At 38.8% G+C, this 21592-nt stretch overlaps 1 protein-coding gene across 1 annotated transcript in view; it reads left to right on the top strand.

Annotated features, from left to right (window-relative positions):
• Positions 1 to 21479, top strand: part of LOC111625101 (bone morphogenetic protein 1-like) — a 24549-nt gene extending 3070 nt beyond the window's left edge. Inside the window, exons 2-13 of the mRNA XM_023368135.1 lie at positions 4655 to 4736; positions 4808 to 4905; positions 4993 to 5119; positions 17965 to 18143; positions 18217 to 18438; positions 18501 to 18710; positions 19169 to 19288; positions 19913 to 20058; positions 20131 to 20329; positions 20402 to 20527; positions 20617 to 20780; positions 20863 to 21479. Coding sequence (XP_023223903.1) covers positions 4655 to 4736; positions 4808 to 4905; positions 4993 to 5119; positions 17965 to 18143; positions 18217 to 18438; positions 18501 to 18710; positions 19169 to 19288; positions 19913 to 20058; positions 20131 to 20329; positions 20402 to 20527; positions 20617 to 20780; positions 20863 to 21042 — 1853 coding nt within the window. The 3' untranslated portion in view covers positions 21043 to 21479. The remainder of the gene's footprint in view (positions 1 to 4654; positions 4737 to 4807; positions 4906 to 4992; positions 5120 to 17964; positions 18144 to 18216; positions 18439 to 18500; positions 18711 to 19168; positions 19289 to 19912; positions 20059 to 20130; positions 20330 to 20401; positions 20528 to 20616; positions 20781 to 20862) is intronic.
• The last annotated feature ends 113 nt before the right edge of the window (positions 21480 to 21592 follow it).

Raw genomic sequence — 21592 nt, 5'->3', positions numbered from 1 at the left:
AATATCTTAAGTTAAATCCATGGATCAAGTAAAAAAACTAAACACGGAATTTTTATTATTATATTATGCAAATATTATTCTATACAAAGATAGAGGAAAAAGTCATCAATAAAACTAAACAGTTACACATTGAGGAAGCTTCATTTCCGTGACTTTCGTGAATGTATTTTGGAGCAATCCCTTTTTAAACTCCAGCAGTAATCTGCCATCATATGAGTATCCCATCTTCCTTGGTAGCGGTCCTCCATAGTTTTAATATCCTGGTGAAATCTTTCACTTTGTTCTTCACTGGTGTCTCCTAAATTTTCAGGAAAATGGTCTAAGTGACTGTGTAAATAGTGCACCTTAATACTCATATTACACCCAAGGAATTTGAAACTGTTAAACATCTCGTTTACCAGTTCGACATAATTTTCAGCTTTGCGTTTGCCTGGAAAATTTCTGACAACTGCAACAAATGAAGTCCAGGCTTTTTGCTCAGCTTCATTCATCGAATTGACGAAAGCAAGATCGTTAGTGAATTGTCTTATTTGTGGGACGTCAAATATTCCTGCTTTAATTTTTTCTATACTTAACTGAGGCATAAGAATTTTTTTCGATGAATTAGATACTTCTTTTTATTTTCGGAAAAATTTGCTGTATAATTTTATCAATTATGAATTAAAATTTTTTTTATTAGTGTTGACTCGACACGAAAAGAAATGGCATCTACTCGTGGTGGAAAAATTCGTTGCCTTCTTAAACAACTCTTTCGGCTCTTTCTAACACTTCGTTGCGATCAGAATAGAATATCCCTCAGCCATTTTCACTTTCGTGTAGCAATTTCACATGCTCAACTGAACGTGAGTAGAGGAACTCGCATGGTGAGATGGAAAACCTCGCGTTTCTTTATGCAGCGCTCGAGAAGCGCTTTACAGCGAACACACTGAAACTGGTTTCTAATTGGCCAACACTGCTCGTGACGTCATTTCGCTACACTCTCGCTGCATAAAGAAACGCGGGGAAAGCACGTGAGTTATAACACGTGCGACTAAATATGCAGATGACACAACGCGCTGATTGGTCAGCTGAATGACGTCAATCTACTAAAATCGGAAATGTTGATCGATTAGCCTAATCTTTGTGTTGTTGTTGTTTGTTGTTGTTGTGAGAGCGGGCAGACATTATAATTATAGACATTTCATCTAAAACTTGATAAAAGGCACTTATTTATAATTTTACTCTTGAATTTCACTCTATAAATAGCTCTTGTGTGTATTGATATTAATTGAAAATTTTGCAATAATTTTAACATTAAACTAAATTACGTGATGTCAAAGATTTTAATGTTGAGACATTTTTAAACATCAAGAAATAACTTTTATTATTTGTTTTGTATTTTTTAAAACCATTTTAAGCTTTTTTGTACATTTACTATAATAATAAAATAATCGAAAACAACAAATGTAAATTGCAAATTAAGCTTTTTTTTACATTCCTTATTAGACAAAAAAGTATTTTTAACCATACAGAAACTTGTATTTAATGTTTTATAAATATATTAAACATACATAAAGTTATAACAGAATATGCTAAGTGGAAATGCAGATTAGTTAATAATTTAATATATATTTTCACCTAAACATAATTTATAGTTTTTAATGCATAACTGTTAAAACATTTTAAATAATAAGTTATTTTTTCTACAAAATCTCTAATCCATTGGTTTGCTTTTCAAATCAAATCCTGTGAAATCTTAATTATAGACACTGGATATATATTTTCCTACTCAACCAGTTATATAGCACATACAAGGCATCTAGAAATAGTTATTCATTAGTATGGTAATATTATTTTAACAAAAAATAAAAAGGGTTAAAAAAATAGTTTACTATGAAAACATTACAGTACAAATGTAACATTACTTTATCCTGACACTTATATTGATAAACAATTTCCATGATGAAATGTATGGAAATTCTTATTTAAAACATATTTAACTATTATATTCAAAGGAATTTAAATACTTACAGTATTATTGAGTGTTAAATAATTTATACAAGAATTCTATACTTTTAATTTGAAAAATGGTCATACGAATTTGATTATACATATTTACAGATACTGTATATCCATAATGGAACTGGATATATGAAATTTGTGTAAATTTGAAAAGTATTGTTTCTTAACACACAGATTTTGAACTGACATTCAAAAGCACAAAATGTCCATTGACAGAAAGAACTGTCAATTCTAACTAAAGCATTAAAAATTTTTTTCTGATGAAAGTAATCTATGGAGAATAGGCCTATTCTTAATTCAAAATTGTTCAATAACTTTTACATTAAAACTTTATAATTTGATAAGCAAGATTTGTGAAAATTTCTCTTTCAGAGGTATACGAAACTTAGTTAATTTTATTGTTTCATCTAACTATATTAATTAAATGCATATGACAAATTCAAAAAATATTCTGACTTGTCTTAATTATAAATTTCATCTTTTCTTGAACTTTTTATGAATAATATCTGTAACAAAATATAAATTTTCTGTTATTTATTATCTGTGAACGTAAATTTGAAAACACTAATCGTACTATTAAAATTATCTATTGTGTATGATTTGGTTCAGAGTTGCATAAAGATCAAGTATGAAATTAAAATTTGTTCAAAAAAAAATAATCTTACTAATTTATTAAGTAAAAGTAAACCATTTTAAAATTATTAGAGAAGTTGAGGCGCACGTATTTAGCCCAAAACGTGTACGGGTAACGAGTGAGCGCCGCCATCTGGCAGTTCTGGACCGTCGATAATGGCGTTTGCTACGTGTAGCTTGGTGAGTACACGATCGGCTTAAACGTCTTCATTTTTTTGTGTCTGGGGTTAAAATTATGATTTATTTTGCTTCCGCCATTTTTTCAACTTATTTTCCGTGAGTCAATGCGCGATGTTCACTGAGTCACGTGATGTTATGAAATGTGCCTCAACGATTTTTACTTGGACTTTAAACGTGTAACGTGTACTTCTGCTACCCGTACACGTTTAACGTTTGAACTTGTGCCTCAACCTCTCTACTTATTTATTTTATTCTGCTACCCGTACACGTTTAACGTTTGAACTTGTGCCTCAACCTCTCTATTCTTATAAATTTAAGAAAACATGCAAGCTAAACTTTATACTGTATTTTCACTTTATACTCACTCCATATTACGACAACTAAAAAAAATAATCTATTTTGTCACGATTTGTTCTGACAACCAGTTGACGTCATTCAACTCACCAATCAGCGATTTGTGCCATCTGATTATTTAGTCGCACGTGTTATAACTTGAGACTACGAGTTTGACGTCAAAGTGTGAGATGATACCACGTGACATCTTAAACAAGTCGAGAGTTGTAACACGAAAATCTCGAGACTAAGAACACGGAACTTTGTCTGCTATAGCCAATAAAAAACGTTCTTTCAGAATATTGTATAAAAGAGGTCGATGCCCATTGCAAAGATGACCATACCTTATATGATTAATTATAGTTTGGCACAAATAATCGATCTAAGTAGTGGAGTCAAAAATGATGATAGAAAATAACCAATAAGTTGAGTTGTCAGTCTGCCAGTCAGGGGGCCTCTGGAACGAATTTGAGAGGTCGAAAACTACATGGATTTTTTAGCGGTGGTCTGTCTCTAATACGTTTTTTACTATCCAATCACCCCATTTTGGGCCTGAACAAATCCACGATAGGAGTGACAAATAGTTTGCACGCAAGGCGGAAAGAGTAAAAAAAAGTAATTTTTTTCTGATAATGATATAATTGGTATTCACTGACGTGCGAGTAATTAATATTTACAATTATTAAAGTAGGACAAATAACGTTTTTTTTTTAAAATTCGAATATTAACTACATCTCGAATATTCGAATACATCAAATATTTACTGCACCTCATTATCGCCCACCAGTAACCAATAATTAAATCCACCGAATACTCGTAGTTGATCGCGGGTTCCCATTCCTACCAATAACTGGCTTGCCAAGCGAAGTTGCATGTATCCAGTCCGTGTTATTTCCGTCATTTCTTTACGCATCTAACACCTACATAGGGCTCAATTTCTTACAGAAAGTTTTCCCGGGAAGAATCCACCACTTGACAATAGGGGAGTGTCAGCAAGCGACCTCCCCTTGACGGATCTCTTACGTGTATTGCTTTGCCATATACTGTCGACCCGATTCGATCTTCTAACTTTGTAATTTGTGCATTGTGCCATCTTGTGTAAACTTTTTCATTTAAATGGTTGATCATTATTAAAAGACAGACTTAAAATCTTCAAAATTATTTCTGAAGAATAAGTATGGGATTGCCTATTAATTTAGAGATCTTTAACAAAAGCTGATGGATTGTAGAAAAAGAATTTGCTGCTTAACTACCTCATACCTGAAGTTTGTTAACCTGAAAAGGCAGAAAACTTTGCGTATAACAACAACTATAACCATTCATTTCAACAGAGAGGCAAAGTATCTTTCTTTTGCCAAAAAATCATAAAGAATCAATTTTTTTTTGAAAATTACAATCATAAAATACAGTATAAAAATTCTCCATAATTTTAATACATGCATGAGTAAATTTAATAAAATTAATGCGTACTTTTATAATAAAGTAAGTGTAATTAAGAATAATTTAGTTCAGGAGAATGAAGATGAAGTGGAGAATTACAAACAAGGCATCAGAAGAAGATCTCGAAAACAGGCACAAAGCCTTCATACGTACGGAAATTTTTAAATATAATTATTGTTTGATATATAAAATTTTTAATTTTGTTTAAATTAATTTAAAGTGGAAGCGAAGAATGGAAGAGAACAGTGGCGATTGCCGACAGGAGTTCTCTCTGGAACGATGCCATTGTACCGTACGAAATCTCTCCAAAGATCAGTGGTAGGTTTGATGATAATCGTAATTAATTTTTACAATATTACTATTTTATTAGGTCGTAACTCTGTTTACTTCTTTTGTTCGTGGTAGAAAGTCTAAGAAGAACAATACGCACGGCTATAAGAAAATGGGAATCGGACACGTGTTTGAGATTTGTTCCTGCCGATGAAACGATCCACGAATACAGCGTGTATTTTGAAAATGAAGGAGTTTGTGGGTAAGATACGAATATATAAAGCGAAATTAAACAGATTGCGTTTAAAACTAACGGTTTTTAATACAATTATATAGCCTGCACAGTCAGTGATAGACCTATGTTTGTTATCTTGAATTTTAAATTTTTATGGTGGTCCCTTTGCGACCAGTAATAATGAAGTAACATGTAAAAATAATCAAAAGTCCTTGCTGCTCCTTTAAGGACCTCTTGGTACAAACGGTAGAGAACGGGGGGGGTAGTTAGATGAAGTCAGTGAAAGAAGGGATATGATCATGCTAACTGAAGCAAAATTTTAAGTACAGTATCTCTGTTATGTTTTTCGATTGGGTTATTCTATGGCAAGATCACCACAACTTTTTTCTGTTAAATTTAACAATTAAACTACTGACATAACATATTAATTAGCCTAGTAATTTTAATCAAAATCTGCTAGGCTAATTCGTACGTTATGTCAGTGGTTCCCTTCAGTAGCCAAATGGATAAATCACCCGTTGCCAGCCCGTTGCGAGTTTCCACAATCTCCATCAATCTTCACAATCTCCACAAGCCAGCCCGTTGCGGGCTGGCTTGTGGAGATTTTCGGGTTTCTTTCATATTTTTAACACCTAAATACGAATCAGTTGCACATAGAAAGTCTTTCTGGGAGGCATCTCCTTTAGCAGATTGTCCTAGATATGCATTTTCATAAACAAAGTCACTGGTGTTAAAATTAAAATAGCATTATTTTAATAACAAAGACTTAAAACATTCTTTTAAAAAAATTCACGCAGTGAATATTGTTGCTTAATTAAAGGACCATCCAGGGATTACGATTTTGTTTAACTCTTTCCATCCTGTGGGCAATAAGAGGGTCTTTTCCACCAAGTCAATTTAATAAAATTGCAGATCAATATCAAATTAATAGGAAATAGTTCATTTAAACGGATGGTGCAAACAGAAGGCTTGGCTGCACATGCATACAAATTATGCTGTGTCAGCCACTCTTATACAATACTGCTAGTATTTCTTATTCATCGAACAATTCGACAAATGATTCATGTCCGCCACGGTAGGGAACCGGCCTTCACGTGCCGAGGAGCCTAGCGGGTATAGAGGATCCAAAGGTTTCGCTTTGGTATTGGCCACTGGAGTCTTTAGATTCAGGCCTAAGGTTCCAAAGATGTCAGAGTATCATGGGTTTTGGGTTTGTGTATCAGACCTTAATGAAGCTTGTTGTTCCTGTGCCGCGTCCCTATCTGCAGCCTCTGTCAGGGTTTGTGACATCTCCCTAAACTGGACCCTATCCCTGTTTGGATGGATGGCAACCATAGCTGCAATTTGGTATAGAGGCATGCAGACTCACATCAAAACAGAAGGAAGACTGGTACAGTCAAGGCACGTCGGCTGTTGTTAATAGTCTCGTCAATAAGATCAAGATGGTCCCTCAGTAAGTCTGATTCTGGAGGATGATTGCTAAAGCCGTTGCTAACAGGATTCCCCAAGAGGACTTGTCTTCGGACAAACTAAAAGGAATGTAGTTGATTAGACTCGTCTGATAAGGAGAGAAAGCGCAGTGGGTGCCCTTCATAGAGCTTCATTTGACAGGGGCACTGTTGAAATATGATAGGGATACCTATTGTGCTATTTACGCGGCCTGGCCCCAGTCCCCTTGCCTTTGATCGAGCACTGCTCTTGTTCGCAGCAAGATGACCCTCTGCTTGCCCTACTTATGAGTGAAGTTCCAAGTGTCCTCTTCAGGACCTGGAGATGCTGGAATGCTGGAACTTCTGGATTCAAATACCGTGCCGATTAGAGATATGGAGGTCATGGATCTAACAGTTTTTACCCTCTGGAACTCGAGACACTGTCATGAACTCCCCCATTCTCCTAGGTGACATGAAGCCAATGGTTGAACTCAAAAGAGGTGGCTGAATGCAGTCGATCCTGCCTCAGCCCATGGCAATGCGAGCCATGTAAAACTCCTTCCATATGGTAAAGGAGAAGCAGTTTCCTAGGAGGAAGATTGGGCTTTGCACACCCAGTGCTCGTACTCCTGTTGCCGAAGCCTCGTAGGTTGCCAGTGGGATAGTGCCTGTAGTGGCTTACAGGATCCTGCTGACTACCGTCTACTGTAATGTGTGGTGTGTGATGTGTGATGAAGGCAGATCCTCTCTGAAGCATAGGACAAACTTCCTTATGTCTTGAGGAGGGAGATGATTAAAGGTCAGTCATGCGCTGGATGGGCCATAATCGTTTTGGAGAACCAGAAACGGGAATGAAGCATCCTAGTAGGGATAAAGAGGTGTCTAAAACTAAGCAACCAGCCAGGCTAGGGCAACCTTGGGTAGGTGGCTATTTAAATGGGTAGCTGTCCAGGCAGTGGGCCAAACCACTTGTGGGGAGGCTCTTAAACTGTTACTGTGATGCCTGAATGGATGTGGACCGTCTGTGGAAAGATGGGAGTGGCCTCAAACCTTTTTTTCATCTTTTATATCTTTTCATCTTTTTCTTCATCTTTTGTATTATGGTGGAACAAATGGAAAGTGTGCATGCGACTCTTGTGCAATGTAAAGTTGAGAATCCTAAGCTAACAGGAGATACTACGGAGCCAAAAAGTGGAAAAGAGGAAGGAAGTGGTGTTTCTGGCACCACCACTAAAAAGTGGCACTCCCACAAGAAGCGGAATGCTAGCAACATAAAAAAGGCTGCAAAGGCAAGAAGCAGCCAGTTATTGTACTTGAAAGGACCAAACAGATCTATGATCTAGCCTCTGACTCGTGCCCTGAAGAGGCTGACTTGAACGCCTCAGAGAAGAAAGTAGTGGTTGATAACATGGCGGCCACACGAAGTGAGCGGACAATGTGCAGACAGGTGCACATAGAAGAGGAGGTGTCTTCTGATGCTGTTCCTCCTGGGGAATGGTGATCCCGTGTTCTCCTCCCATCCAAGCAGTCTATGGCCGTCCTACCATGGCTGGGGATGAGACTGCAAGGACTGTAAGGGCAACCAGAAGAGTTGCCTCCTAAGGTGTTGAAGTCGAGACATCTTTTACAGACTCGGTACAAATGATTGCTTTGGCAAGTGTAGACGAAAACCCTTTCTCTCCCAAAAGGCAAGAAGGAACTGCCGAGGTGCAGTTAAAATGCTCAGATGTGAGGAAGGCGATCAAGGGAATCTCTAAGGCACTGGCGGGCATATTAAGCAGGGCTGATAACTGATGTGAAAAGATGGTAGGTTCTGCCATTCAGGACCTCTTCAGTATGATGACCTTACTTGTGCTGAAGAAAGAATACAAATTAAGCATTCCACATACAGAGATCAGAGAGAGCCCTAAGAGAGAGGTTGCCACGCCCCACCAACCGATCCAACAAAGATCCAGTAGAGTGGATCAGAAAAGTCTTGTGATGGCAACAAAGGAGACCTATGAAAAGATTGCAAATGGGTTCCCCCAAGCCGAAGTAGGAGCCTTCCATTCCTTTATCGAAACACGTTTCCCTTGTGTATCCGAAGGATAGAAAGAAGACTACTGATGCAGTCCGCGACCATGTAAAAAAAACATCAACACTGTCAAATTAAAGGTAGGGGTGCAGAATGGCTGCCGGGTTAGGAGGAATGGTGACCTGATCAAGGTCGCATCCCGTAAGAATGTCAAAGTACTCCAAAAGGAGTTGATTGAATGGAAAGCACCGGAAGAGATGGTCATTTATTGACTGCCAAAAAAGTGCCTTCTGAGAGTTATAATTTACGATGTCCAAGAGGACATCAGTAAAGACAAACTGGCAGAGATTATCTCTGCACAAAATGATTTGGGCATGCAGGCTAGCGACCTGAAGCCCAAGTTTTCCCTTAAAGAGAAAGGGGGTCTTCTCCATCGCGACAGTGAGTCACGACCCCCTGTTTAAAAGTCCTTGAAAGGGCAAGGTCCATGTTGGGTGGACCAGGAATCGGGACAGGAAACATCTTGCCTTGAGCTGGTACTATAGGTAATATGAGTTTGGGCATACCATTGCACATTGTAATGCAGCAGCGGACTTGTAGCCGTTGCATGATGGAACACTCTCATATACACTGCAAAACGAAGCTGCTGAAATGCAGCAGTTGCTGCATTTTACAGTGGACAGTAAGTTTGGTTTGCAGCTATAGACGGGCCACTCCTTCCTATGTCCCAGCTGTTCCTCTTACCTGAGGGAATTAATTGGCCAAGGTACGGTCTGGAACTGACTACGGCTAGTTACCAACTGAAGTTACCCTGAAAAGGAAAAAGAATTGACAGAATTTTGTAAAAAACGGAAAAGAAATTGATGAAGCTCAGTGTTTAACCAGGTAGGGCTATTTTAAGCACCTTTGCCCATTCTAAAATAAACGTGGGATTTTCAAGGCCTCACCAATTACATGGCCAATGTAGGGAAGGCCATTTAAGGGTTAGGCAAGGGTGATGGCTAGAACCCACCTGGGCTGCAACAGAAGCTCAATGCTCACAAAACTTAAAGCACTTGACAGAAACATAATAAAAAGGTCCAAAGATCCAAAGCTCAGTAATAGTCTGGGCGCGCCCCCTTCTGAGAGAGAGCCCCACAGCCTGAAATGTTAAGCTTCACTCAGTTCTTGGTTGAGTGCATGGATAACAGCCATATGCTGTGTAAAACTGTATGCATATGTTAGAGGGTTGAAGTTGGGGGCAAGAAAGGCAAGGTTGGTTGGTCCCCATTGGGTTGTATCACCAGAGCCAGAGCTAGAGCCCGAACACCTATCTTGGGTTCGATCTTAATAGTCCAAGACACCTCAGTGACTACTGGGTGCCTTGGACTATTAAGATTTGCTTTTTCCTATGATTATAATATAGTCTCTTTGTACCCTGTAGTGCCATTTGGAGGCACAGGGGCAATATACTTAGAATTGTGATATGAGGAAATGGTCCACGCAGGATGTTGGACCAATAAGCATTCGCAAGGCGTACTTTACTTTATTTAAAGAATAGAAGAGCTGTCTGTCATTTAGCGGAAGACTTTGCTCTATAGAGATGGATGGAGAAGGTAAGGAAAAAGAGACCGAATGTGAAATAACGGGAGATAGGGGAGTGTGAAGGAAGACATGGAGAAGGGGAGGTGGGGGAGAAGCGGGGATTGTTAGAGAGTATAAAGTTTAGAAAGGAAGGTAAATTTGCGATCATACAGCGACTTATACCGTATTTGTTTAGAATATAAATAGATATACAGAGCAGGCGCCGTTTTGGCGGCCGATGATAACAATATACATACTGATAGATATGGTACATGTTGATACACTGATGGAACAGATGTAGATATACAAATCAGACGAGTAGAGATGTGCAAAGAGAATCCCGATGGGGGGTCCGGTAAAATGGTATTGGACAAGCCAAACAAACAAACAACTTTAACCATTAACTAGACATAGAATACCCTACAGCTGTTAGACACAATTCCAATAACACAGTCACAGGACGGCTAGAGCCACATGTGGTGGATTAGGGATGAACAACAGACCGAAGAGATTGAGAACACAGTAGAGGGCCCCTGCTAGGGGGGGACGGGTGGGTGACCCGGTAAGTGCTACAGTTGTTCACAAAGTTTTTGAGATGGTTAAAGGCGCCAACATTGCTGCATAGAAAGTCTAAGTTGGGGGGCCAATTTTGCCCATTAGTTAGGCAGAAGCCCATGAGTCCTTGGCGCTCCATATCGTGGTGAGGACAGTCTAGGAGAGTGTGCAGGGCGTCCCCAATAACAGAGTCATTGCAGTCACATTTGTCGTCTTCTCTTTTGCCAAACCGAGCGAGGTAGGCTGGGAAATTCCCATGCCCGGTGAGGCACTGCGTAAGATAATAGGAAGGGGTGATGTGCTTTAGGAGTTGACGACTCCTAACAGATGGCAGAAAATTGAAAGTAAGCCTTCCAGTTGTTGAATCAGTCCAATCCTTCTGCCACTCCTCGATGATCTGATTGTATAATAGTTTGTTAATGTAAGTGATGGGGACCTTCCCAAAGGAGGGGGTAACATGGAGGTTGGCAACCTTCCTGGCAAGGGCATCAGCCCTTTCGTTACCAGGAATTCCGCTGTGCCCGGGGGCCCAGACGAATTTGATTTTCCTACGTTTTTGTAGGTTAGTCGCTAGGTAGTAGACATTTGTGCCAGTGGAGGAGCGTTTGGCGGTACCAGCAATGACACTTAACACGTACCTGCTATCCGTAATGAAATAGATGCTTCCTGTATATTTTCGGAGGTTTTTAGTGATTTCTGTCAGAGCTTTAAACATAGCCCATAGCTCGGCTTGGTTATTTGAGCAGTGGGCTTCTAATTTATGATATTCTTCTTTGATGTATTTCTTGGTGTTGTCTTGGACTACAAAGGCCGCTCCTGTGCCGAGGTCGTTCTTAGCCCCGTCCGTAAAGATCCACCAATTCGGGGTAGCAGATGGATCGTAAGTTTCAAGTGGCATTGCTAATGAGGCCCAGTCGGCCGGGTGGTGGATCTGCTCGGATTTCGATATGAGGTTATCTATCCCATATTTGTGCTTTAATTTCAGGATGTCTTTGCAATTATTTATGTAATCAGTACGGGCTTTATCCATTTTATTGATTATGGCTTCCGTGTTGGCTTCTTCGTTCTGAATGTTCCAGTTCCAGGTAAGGAGTTTGATTTTTAGGTGTATAGGAATAATATTAGCAATCACCAGTAAGGCGTCTGTAGGGGCCGTCCTGTATGCCCCACAGATCCTTATGGCAAAGTCCCTTTGAACAGAAAGGAGTTTCCTCTTTATATGCACCAGTTGGGCCCTGTCCCCCCATGCCTGGGCAGCGTAGAGCAGTGCAGGTTTGATGGCTCCCCTATAGATCAGTCTACAATGCTTGGGACCCAAGCCCCAAGTATTCCTTGCAATGTGTAGAAATAGGTTTGCCTTCTGCCTAGTTTTCCGGCATTTTTCCTCTATGTGGTCCTTCCAGCTTAGGGTTGGGTCGAGGGTGACACCAAGATAGTTAAGATGGGATGATACCTTGACTTTATGCTTGTAGATGTAAAGACACACAGGCCGTTGTAGCTGTTTCCGTTTATTCTTTCTGGTGCATGTTAGAGCAGTGCATTTTGTGTAATTGATAGGAAGTTTGTGGAGGGAGCTCCATTTACTAACCTCCTTAAGAGTGTCGTTGCCCATAGCTTGGAGAACATTGCAGTTTTGGTGCCTTAGCATTATCAGAGTATCGTCGGCGAAGCCTTGGATAGACGAATGCTCTGAGTTTGGGATGGTGGTTAGAAGGTCATCGTAAGCCAGGTTCCAAATACCTGGCCCACTGCGGGAGCCCTGGGGACATCCCCTATTGACTTCATNCGCGTGATCATTGACCACAAATGTTCGATCGGGTTGAGGTCCGCACCTCTCCCCGGCCATCCCATGTCTAGGATTTGAGGATGCTCTTCAAGCCAAGCAGATACGATTCGTGCTGTGTGTACCGGGGAGCGGTCATGGACAAACCTAAACTGTTCATCGCCATAGACGGACCTCACCGTCGGCAGTAATACTTGATCTAAGATCTCGATATACTGGCCGGCGGTGAGGTGACCGTCTATGCGGACCAACTTCCCGGGACCAACATCACTCATCCATCCCCATACACCTGTCAACAGAAAAAGCATATAAGTCGTCATGTTCAAAAAGGTAGTAACATCTATACACGCAAACACCAAAATAACAACACTCACCTAGCGAAAACCGACCGCTTTTTTGGGTGCGCCACACGTATGCAGGGTCATGCCTTGTTGATGGTGGGCGACGCACCCGCACGGTCCCGCTGCTGCTTGAGCAAAACACTTTTTCGTCTGTGAAAATAACATTTTTCCAGTCTTCAAATTTCCATTGTAAATGCTGGTTTGCAAATCCTATTCTGTCCATTTCATTTACCCTTGTTAGATTTTGCTTCTTTGCTGCCTTTCTTCCAAACAATTTTGCTTCGCGCAACCTACGATTAAAATAAAAATATGTATTACCCTGCTACATACAATTCTGTATACGCAAGAGCACGTTAATAGATATGTCTGGCGGTTCATCTTATCGACAGAAATATATTTCGTTGGAAGGTTTATATATTATACTACAAATATTACTAACCTCCGCTGAACAGTATCCGCGGACACGTTCAGATCAAGACGTGTTCTTAACGTTGAAGCTGTTGCAAACGGGCTCGCCTGGCTTTCCTCCCTAATTCGCTCGTCTTGAGCTGGAGTCGTTAGGCGCGGTCGGCCAGACGAGCGTTTTGGCGACACCGACTGTGTGTCTTCATACAATTTGACAATTCTCGACACACTCCGTGTCGATATCCGGAGGCAATTAGATATTTCGGCGATTGTCATGCCGTCCCTTCGATTGCTTACGACAAGTTCGCGAATATCCTTCGATATCGGTCGAGGCATATTGGAACAATTAATCAAGCACTTCAGCAAAGGCTTTAAACTATCACTTCCCTCACAATTGTATTTAATTTCAGTGTAACAGACATAAATAATATACAGAAAAATGTATCCTTATTTACTATATATGTCTCCTTTTATTTACTGAATGTTTTCACGTCGAATATTGTACTGAATGCCACACAGTATGCTAATGCAACGCATTAGCATACTGTGTGGCATTTAGTATAGTCCTGGACTGCACATAATCTGTAAATGGCACTTACCCGTTGTATAAATACTTTACGCCTGCAATGAGGCCTTTTCCATAGAAATTCTATGTGATGCGTGGAAAGCTGCCGTTCGTAGATTAGATCACATGATATTTAAAACGTAATCGAAAGCATGTAAATGAAAGTTAAAAGATATACAAATAGTTTTAACGTAAGTAGTATAGAAGTAAACGAATGACATATAACGTGATACGTGAATACTTACAAAATATATAATGTCGATTCGAATATAATGTGTATTTAAATACAAAGTAATAAAATGAATACAATAAGATCTGGTTATAAAATATCAATATATTTTATTAATATATATATATATAATGATGAATAAGAGATATGAAAACATTTTTTGCAAACTTGAACTCTGTGTAATGAATAAATGTTTATTATAACAACGAATTGTTCATTGCAATTTTAATTCATAACCTTTATACGAGTATAATTTAAAAAAAATCGTTTTAGAAAACGATAATAACAATTTTATAACCAAAGCGGAAATAATTTATAAAAAATGTATTGAAAATAAACAGTTCTTACAAAACTGATTCTTAAATATCAAGGACAAAATTCTGTTCAATGAAATTAAACGGTAACCTTGACATGTGACCCGCCTCCAACAAGGAAGGGAGTTATCGTTTACAGAGTAACGTGATTCTTCGCGCGTTGTTGTCGTTAACGGTGGGTGCGTGTGGCGGCTCACTTGAAACCCTGTTGTGAAAGTAATAAACTTTAACCGACCTTGACAGAAGTGTCTAGTTACTAAGAATAAGAATTGGGGAAAAGTTGTTTAAACGGTAATAAAACGCGGTTCATTAAGGGACTATCCCGCTCTACTAGTATTACCGCAAAAGCAATAAACACTTAACACTGGACAATTCACGGTCGATTCCTATCCGATTACAAAGGAACCGACGACAATCGGTGAAAGTTGAGATAATCTATTGGCAAGAGAAAGCTGATCTGTTTATTTTAAAGCTGTATCATCTCTAATTACAGGAAAATAAAGTAAATAAAACAGTAAAAATAAAGAAAAGTATCAAAATAACAGATAGAATCATAATTTCTGATAATCAGGGCCGCGATTTGACGATTTAAAAAAAAATAAATACAGCGGACGCGAAGCTAGCATTGATGAGCTACTAGTTATGTCAACCCGTAGCACGCTTGACTGCACACATTAGTCCCTCCCGCTCGATTTCCTCGCCCCCATTACGGCGCAAATCGGACCAGTCCACTGTAAACGCCTTTGATAACAGGTAGGACGTCCTGGATTATCAAGTGATCTTCTTCCGCCCATGCGCTGTCGATCGGCTGTTAGACAAAACTTTTGCTGGGCAGTGTACACATAGAAGAGGAGGTGTCTTCTGATGCTGTTCCTCCTGGGGAATGGTGATCCCCAGTGTTCTCCTCCCATCCATGCAGTCTATGGCTGTCCTACCATGGCTGGGGATGAGACTGCAAGGACTGTAAGGGCAACCAGAAGAGTTGCCTCCTGAGGTGTTGAAGTCGAGACATCTTTTACAGACTCGGGACAAATGATTGCTTTGGCAAGTTTAGACGAAAACCCTTTCTCTTCCAAAAGGCAAGAAGGAACTGCCGAGGTGCAGTTAAAATGTTCAGATGTGAGCAAGGCGATCAAGGGAATCTCTAAGGCACTGGCGGGCCTACTAAGCATGGCTGATAACTGATGTGAAAAGATGGTAGGTTCTGCCATCCAGGACCTCTTCAGTATGATGACCTTACTTGTGCTGAAGAAAGAATACAAATTAAGCACCTCACATACAGAGATCAGAGCCCTAAGAGAGAGGTGGGCATGCCCCACCAACCGATCCAGCAAAGATCCAGTAGAGTGGATCAAAAAAGTCTTGTAATGGCAACAAAGGACACCTATGAAAAGATTGCAAATGGGCCTCCCAAGCCGAAGTAGGAGCCTTCCATTCCTTTATCGAAACACGTTTCCCATGTGTATCCGAAGGACAGAAAGAAGACTACTGATGCAGTCCGCGACCATGTAAAAAAGAACATCAACACTGTCAAATTTAAAGGTAGGGGTGCGGAATGTCTGCTGTGTTAGGAGGAATAGTGTCCTGATCAAGGTTGCATCCCGTAAGAATGTCAAAGTACTCCAATAGGAGTTGATGGAAAGGAAAGCACCGAAAGAGATGATCATTTATTGACTGCCAAAAAAGTGCCTTCTGAGAGTTATAATTTACGATGTCCAAGAGGACATCAGTAAAGACAAACTGGCAGAGATTATTTTTGACCAAAATGATTTGGGCATGCCGGCTAGCGACCTAAAGCCCAAGTTTTTCCTTAAAGGAAAAGGGTGTCTTCTCCATCGTGTCAGTGAGTCACGACCCCCTGTTTAAAAGTCCTTGAAAGGGGCAAAGTCCATGATGGGTGGACCAGGAATCGAGACAGGAAACGTCTTGCCTTGAGCTGGTGCTATAGGTGATATGAGTTTGGGCATACCACTGCACATTGTAATGCAGCAGCGGACTTGTAGCCTTGGCACGATGGAACACTCTCATAAACACTGCAAAACAAAGCTGCCGAAATGCAGCAGTTGCTGCATTTTACAGTGGGCAGTAAGTTTGGTTTGCAGCTGTAAATGGGCCACTCCTTCCTATGTCCCAGCTGTTCCTCTTACCTGAGGGAATTAATTGGCCAAGGTACGGTCTGAAATTGACTACGGCTAGTTACCGACTGAAGTTAGCCTGAAAAGGAAAAGGAATTGACAAAATTTTGTAAAAAACAGAAAAGGAATTGATGGAGCTCAGTGTTTAACCAAGTAGGGCTATTTTTTGCACCTTTGCCCATTCTAAAATAAACGTGGGATTTTCAAGGCCTCACCAATTACATGGCCAATGTAGGGAAGGCCATTTAAGGGTTAGGCAAGGGTGATGGCTAGAACCCACCTGGGCTGCAACAGAAGCTCAATGCTCACAAAACTTAAAGCACTTGACAGAAACATAATAAAAAGGTCCAAAGATCCAAAGCTCAGTAATAGTCTGGGCGCGCCCCCTTCTGAGAGAGGGCCCCACAGCCTGAAATGTTAAGCTTCACTCAGTTCTTGGTTGAGTGCATGGATAACAGCCATATGCTGTGTAAAACTGTATGCATATGTTAGAGGGTTGAAGTTGGGGGCAAGAAAGGCAAGGTTGGTTGGTACCCATTGGGTTGTATCACCAGAGCCAGAGCTAGAGCCCGAGCACCTATCTTGGGTTCGATCTTAATAGTCCAAGACACCTCAGTGACTACTGGGTGCCTTGGACTATTAAGATTTGCTTTTTCCTATGATTATAATATAGTCTCTTTGTACCCTGTAGTGCCATTTGGAGGCACAGGGGCAATTTACTTAGAATTGTGATATGAGGAAATGGTTGGTCCACGCAGGATGTTGGACCAATAAGCATTCGCAAGGCGTACTATCGTAGAATTTCGTCCACACTCGCAGTATAGCAGTATCATCTGGAAATGCTCTTCATTTGTATAACTTGGTGTGATATTTTATTGACAGACACTCATCAAAAGACTATCTGATAATTAAAGAGAATTTTGCACATTGCCACGCTTAACTTTTATCTACAAAAACGGTGTCACGAGAGTGTACTGCTCATATGCAAGCGATAGCATTGTGCAAGGACATGAATTATGCCAATCATCCATGACTGTAAAATTTTATTTTCTAACTCGATAATGCTCTTGATCTTTCTCAGTTATCATATTTCTGTATCTTCATAGTTTCCGAGATACGAATGGTAACTATCGAAGTTTATCATTAGTGATAATATCACTGATTTCATCTCGTTGGGCTAATCACATTACTATAATAAATACCACACATTCATAGCTGTAGATATTTCCGTTCGAATGTTATTAGCGTAAAACAGAATTCTCTGTTCTTCCTGTGTTTAAAAACTAGTGATATAAATGTATAAAGAAACTTGTTCTTGATACGGCTAGCATCAAATACCACACGGAATCAACAACTCAGCGTAACAGTTAACCAATCAGCCTTTACGTATTAATGTAAAACGGAAGGTGATTGGTTAATTGTCTCTTGATTCTTAGTTTCGAAACGGTGCACAGAAAATACACTTTATTTGCTGTATATTCTTGTAATTTACTGTAAAATATAAAAGTAACCTTGATGTGTTTTATTCCTTTTTATAGATGCTGTTCTTACGTAGGAAAGTATGGTAGGAAACAAGAAATCACTTTAATGGAAGGCGGTTGTAACTTCATCAGTGTTGTATTGCACGAAATAGGACACGCAATTGGATTTCATCACGAGCAGATGCGACCAGATCGGGAAAAGTACATTAAAGTTTTGTACAAACATATCAAGGAAGGTAATTGAAATAATACAACAAATATTCTTTGATAGTAATTAGAACTTACACGTTACCATCGAGTCCTTTTCAGAATTTTCAGGTCAATATGAAAAACTGTCAGAAGAAGATATAGACACGTTAGGATTTACATACGATTTCGATAGTATTATGCACTATACCTCCGATTCCTTCAGTACTGGTGGAGAAACCATGGCTATTATCAATAACCACACCGGCATTCCTCTGAATGAACAAAGACATTTCTTGAGCCGATCGGATATCGAAATCGCTAACAAACTTTACAGCTGTCCAGGTAGGAACTGCTCCCAAGAAGTGTATTGCATTTTACAAAACTTAAAAAAATTACCTTTGCAGCTTGCTTATTTAATCTACGAGATAAAAGAGGAACAATATACTTCAACACTTCTATGACTGACGAATTATATTGCGAGTGGTTCATCAAAAGGGAGGAGGGAGAATATATCGAGTTCATTGTCGATTACGTTAACATCCCGGATAACGAAAACTGTACCAAAGATTACTTGGATTTTCTCGATGGATATTCGTTTTCTTCTGGGTATTTAGGTGAAACACATGCCAATTTTCTTTCTAATGACATCTAAAAGTATATATAGTTTTAAAATGTTAGAAAATTGTATAAACGGAAAGAAGGAAAAACTCTGTTGATTGCTTACTTAGTTGTTTGTCACTTAGAAGCACTTGTAATTTACTGGTATTTTAGAATTGAAGAACTAATTTTTATACTGATTTTACCACTATACTATGGGAGGTAAAAGTCGCTTATCGCCCTTATGAAGTGAAGCTGAGTTAGGCAGAGGTATTTCGTCATGATAGAAACACGTTATGCTTAGGAGCAACCATCTTATTGTGTGTCAACGGTGCAATAGAGTGTAACGAATTTCTGTCATTTCAAAATTTGCTCTGTTTAACTTATTTCGATTTCATTCAAATTAAAGAGATAAGAGACTTTTGAATAACCATATATATGTATGTGTATAATTATTTTGTATACTTCTTTGCAGATTCTCTTTGTGGGAATAAGACTGTGCAGGACTTCTACATAACTACTTCTAATCATCTTTTCGTCTTATTTGAAAGATCAGATCGAGCGAATTTCGCGGAATTCTCCTTCAGATATAAAGGTTAAATTATAACTCGAATGCTTTTAGTATAAAACTTTAATATTTAAATAAGTAATTCACAAAGAAAATATTTATAATTTAACCGACAAACAGAAATAAATCTTTCGTAAGGTGTTGACTCAAACGAGTATTCACCATTCATGTCATTTTATGTCTCCACTTCACATTCATTCATATAAAAAACTAATCTTCAATTTCAAAAGTACTTCAGGTTTTATGTAACAGTATACTCTTGCTAATCCAGCGTAAATTATCCGCCTGTTATCCATGCTTCTTAAATACACACAGTATACGTGATACGTTATACAAAATACAGTATACGTGAGACGTTAAATTAAGTAAAAAAGTACTTTTAATAATTGTATCATTGTACATAATTTTATAATAACGAAAACGGCACGACTCAAAAAATTATCAGAACCGAAGGGTGAGAGATCACGTCGTTTATTGCTTTAGGATGTAAGTCTTTATAATAATCTGTCACCTGTCACCATCTGGGCAAGATATGGCCGGATTAGAAAGAGTCTAGTAAATTAGTTAAATTCTGTAATGCTTTTTATATTTTTCTCTAGATATAAACTCGTGAATTGATAATTTAGTATTGATAAATGGATATATTTTCAGTCGCCTGTGGAAGGGATATCGAAGCAGACGAAGGCTTAATTAAAAGTCCACGAAATTCTGCAGATTATCCCTACAGTAAGGATTGTATTTGGATCGTAACTGTTCCCGAGGATTATAGAGTGGCCTTGCACTTCCAAACATTCAATGTTAGCGTCTGAGGTACACTTTGTATCGTTTTTAGGAAATATAAATGATCGGCAATGGCATTTCATTTTCAGCTCGGCAACAACGAAACAGATTGTAATTCTACATACGTGGAAATCTGGGAATATGCTGAAAATGCCAAGAATCTAATGCATACCTTTTGTGGCTCCGAGATTCCTCCAGATGTTCTGTCTTCAAGAAATATTTTAGAAATTAAATTCGTGTCTGAGGTGTGGGAAGAGAGAATTGGTTTTTCGGCTTCTTTCGTAAAAGGTACGTCGAGTGTCGTGTTTAAATATCAGAAAATATATTCTTGCAGTGTTTACATAAAGTCATGTTTGACAGAGATCAACGAATGTGAGTCTGGTGATAATGGTGGATGCAGCGATTTGTGCGTTAATACAATAGGAAGTTATTATTGCGAGTGTAGAAAGGGAAGACGATTGTTTCCGGATAAACATCGATGTGAAGGTAAATTTGAATTAAATGAAATTTCACTTCGAAGTAATTGAATTATTATTTTTCTAAGCTAAAATTTTAATTTATGTTTCTGTAATCAGAGTATTCCGATAAATGTGGTGGAATTTTGAACGTGACCAAATCCACAATTATCACTAGTCCTTCGTTTCCCAATCCTTACCCCAGAAACATAAAGTGCAAATGGGAGGTCCTTAACGAGAATTTCATCATATCATCCCTCCACATGGACTTCCAAGAAACCGAAGTAAGTATGGAAAACGTCTAATTTGCATATTAAAAGTGTAACATTTGCCATCTAAAAAGAAATATTGTTTATCTCTTCGCAGGATGAATGCGTTGATAAGATAAAACTGAGTAGCACCCGAAAAAATCGTATTATAAGGACGAATTTATGTGGCGATTTTCAGTCCTTGAACGTCACTCAGGTTTCAAATTTTACCATGGAGTTCGAATCGGATTTGCTAATTCAAGATACCGGATTTGCCATTTTGTTCGAACCTTTGTAAATATGTAAACTTGATGGAATTGGTTAAAATATACAGTATTACGTTTTGAAATGATAAATGGTTAATTGAATAGTTTGTTGAAGAATTATTGAACAGGGCACGCGATGTACAAGATGGACTGAACAATTTGTTCAGTGTTATATTTTATACGAAGATATTCCGCACAATTAACGTACAATCCCCAATCTCTCTGTATCTTTTTACGTACCTATAAAATATAATCTAGTTGGGTAAAAAAGTTGTAGATCTATAAATTTTCACTGTCGTCCATATGTCTGCTCTTCCTTAATCTCGAGAATGGAGTTAAATATGAGAGAGACAAAATCAGATGTGGAAATTGTAGGGGAGGGAGATATCGATTAACTATATATCACGTTATTTTAATTCAAAGTTTTTTGCTGAAATAGGATCTCTTTGTGTACGAAAATTTTTTTAAAATAAAGAAACTACCATCAATTTTTTCTTTACTCCATCTTTTTAGACAGTAATGAAGAAAAAATATAAGTTACTAAACACTTTAAAATATTAAATTCTTCTAGTAAAAAAATTT

Source organism: Centruroides sculpturatus, unplaced genomic scaffold, assembly GCF_000671375.1.
Source record: "Centruroides sculpturatus isolate CEXI.00-Female unplaced genomic scaffold, Cexi_2.0 scaffold295, whole genome shotgun sequence".
NCBI classification, from domain to species: domain Eukaryota; kingdom Metazoa; phylum Arthropoda; class Arachnida; order Scorpiones; family Buthidae; genus Centruroides; species Centruroides sculpturatus.
This window is presented reverse-complemented; position numbering and strand designations above follow the sequence as displayed.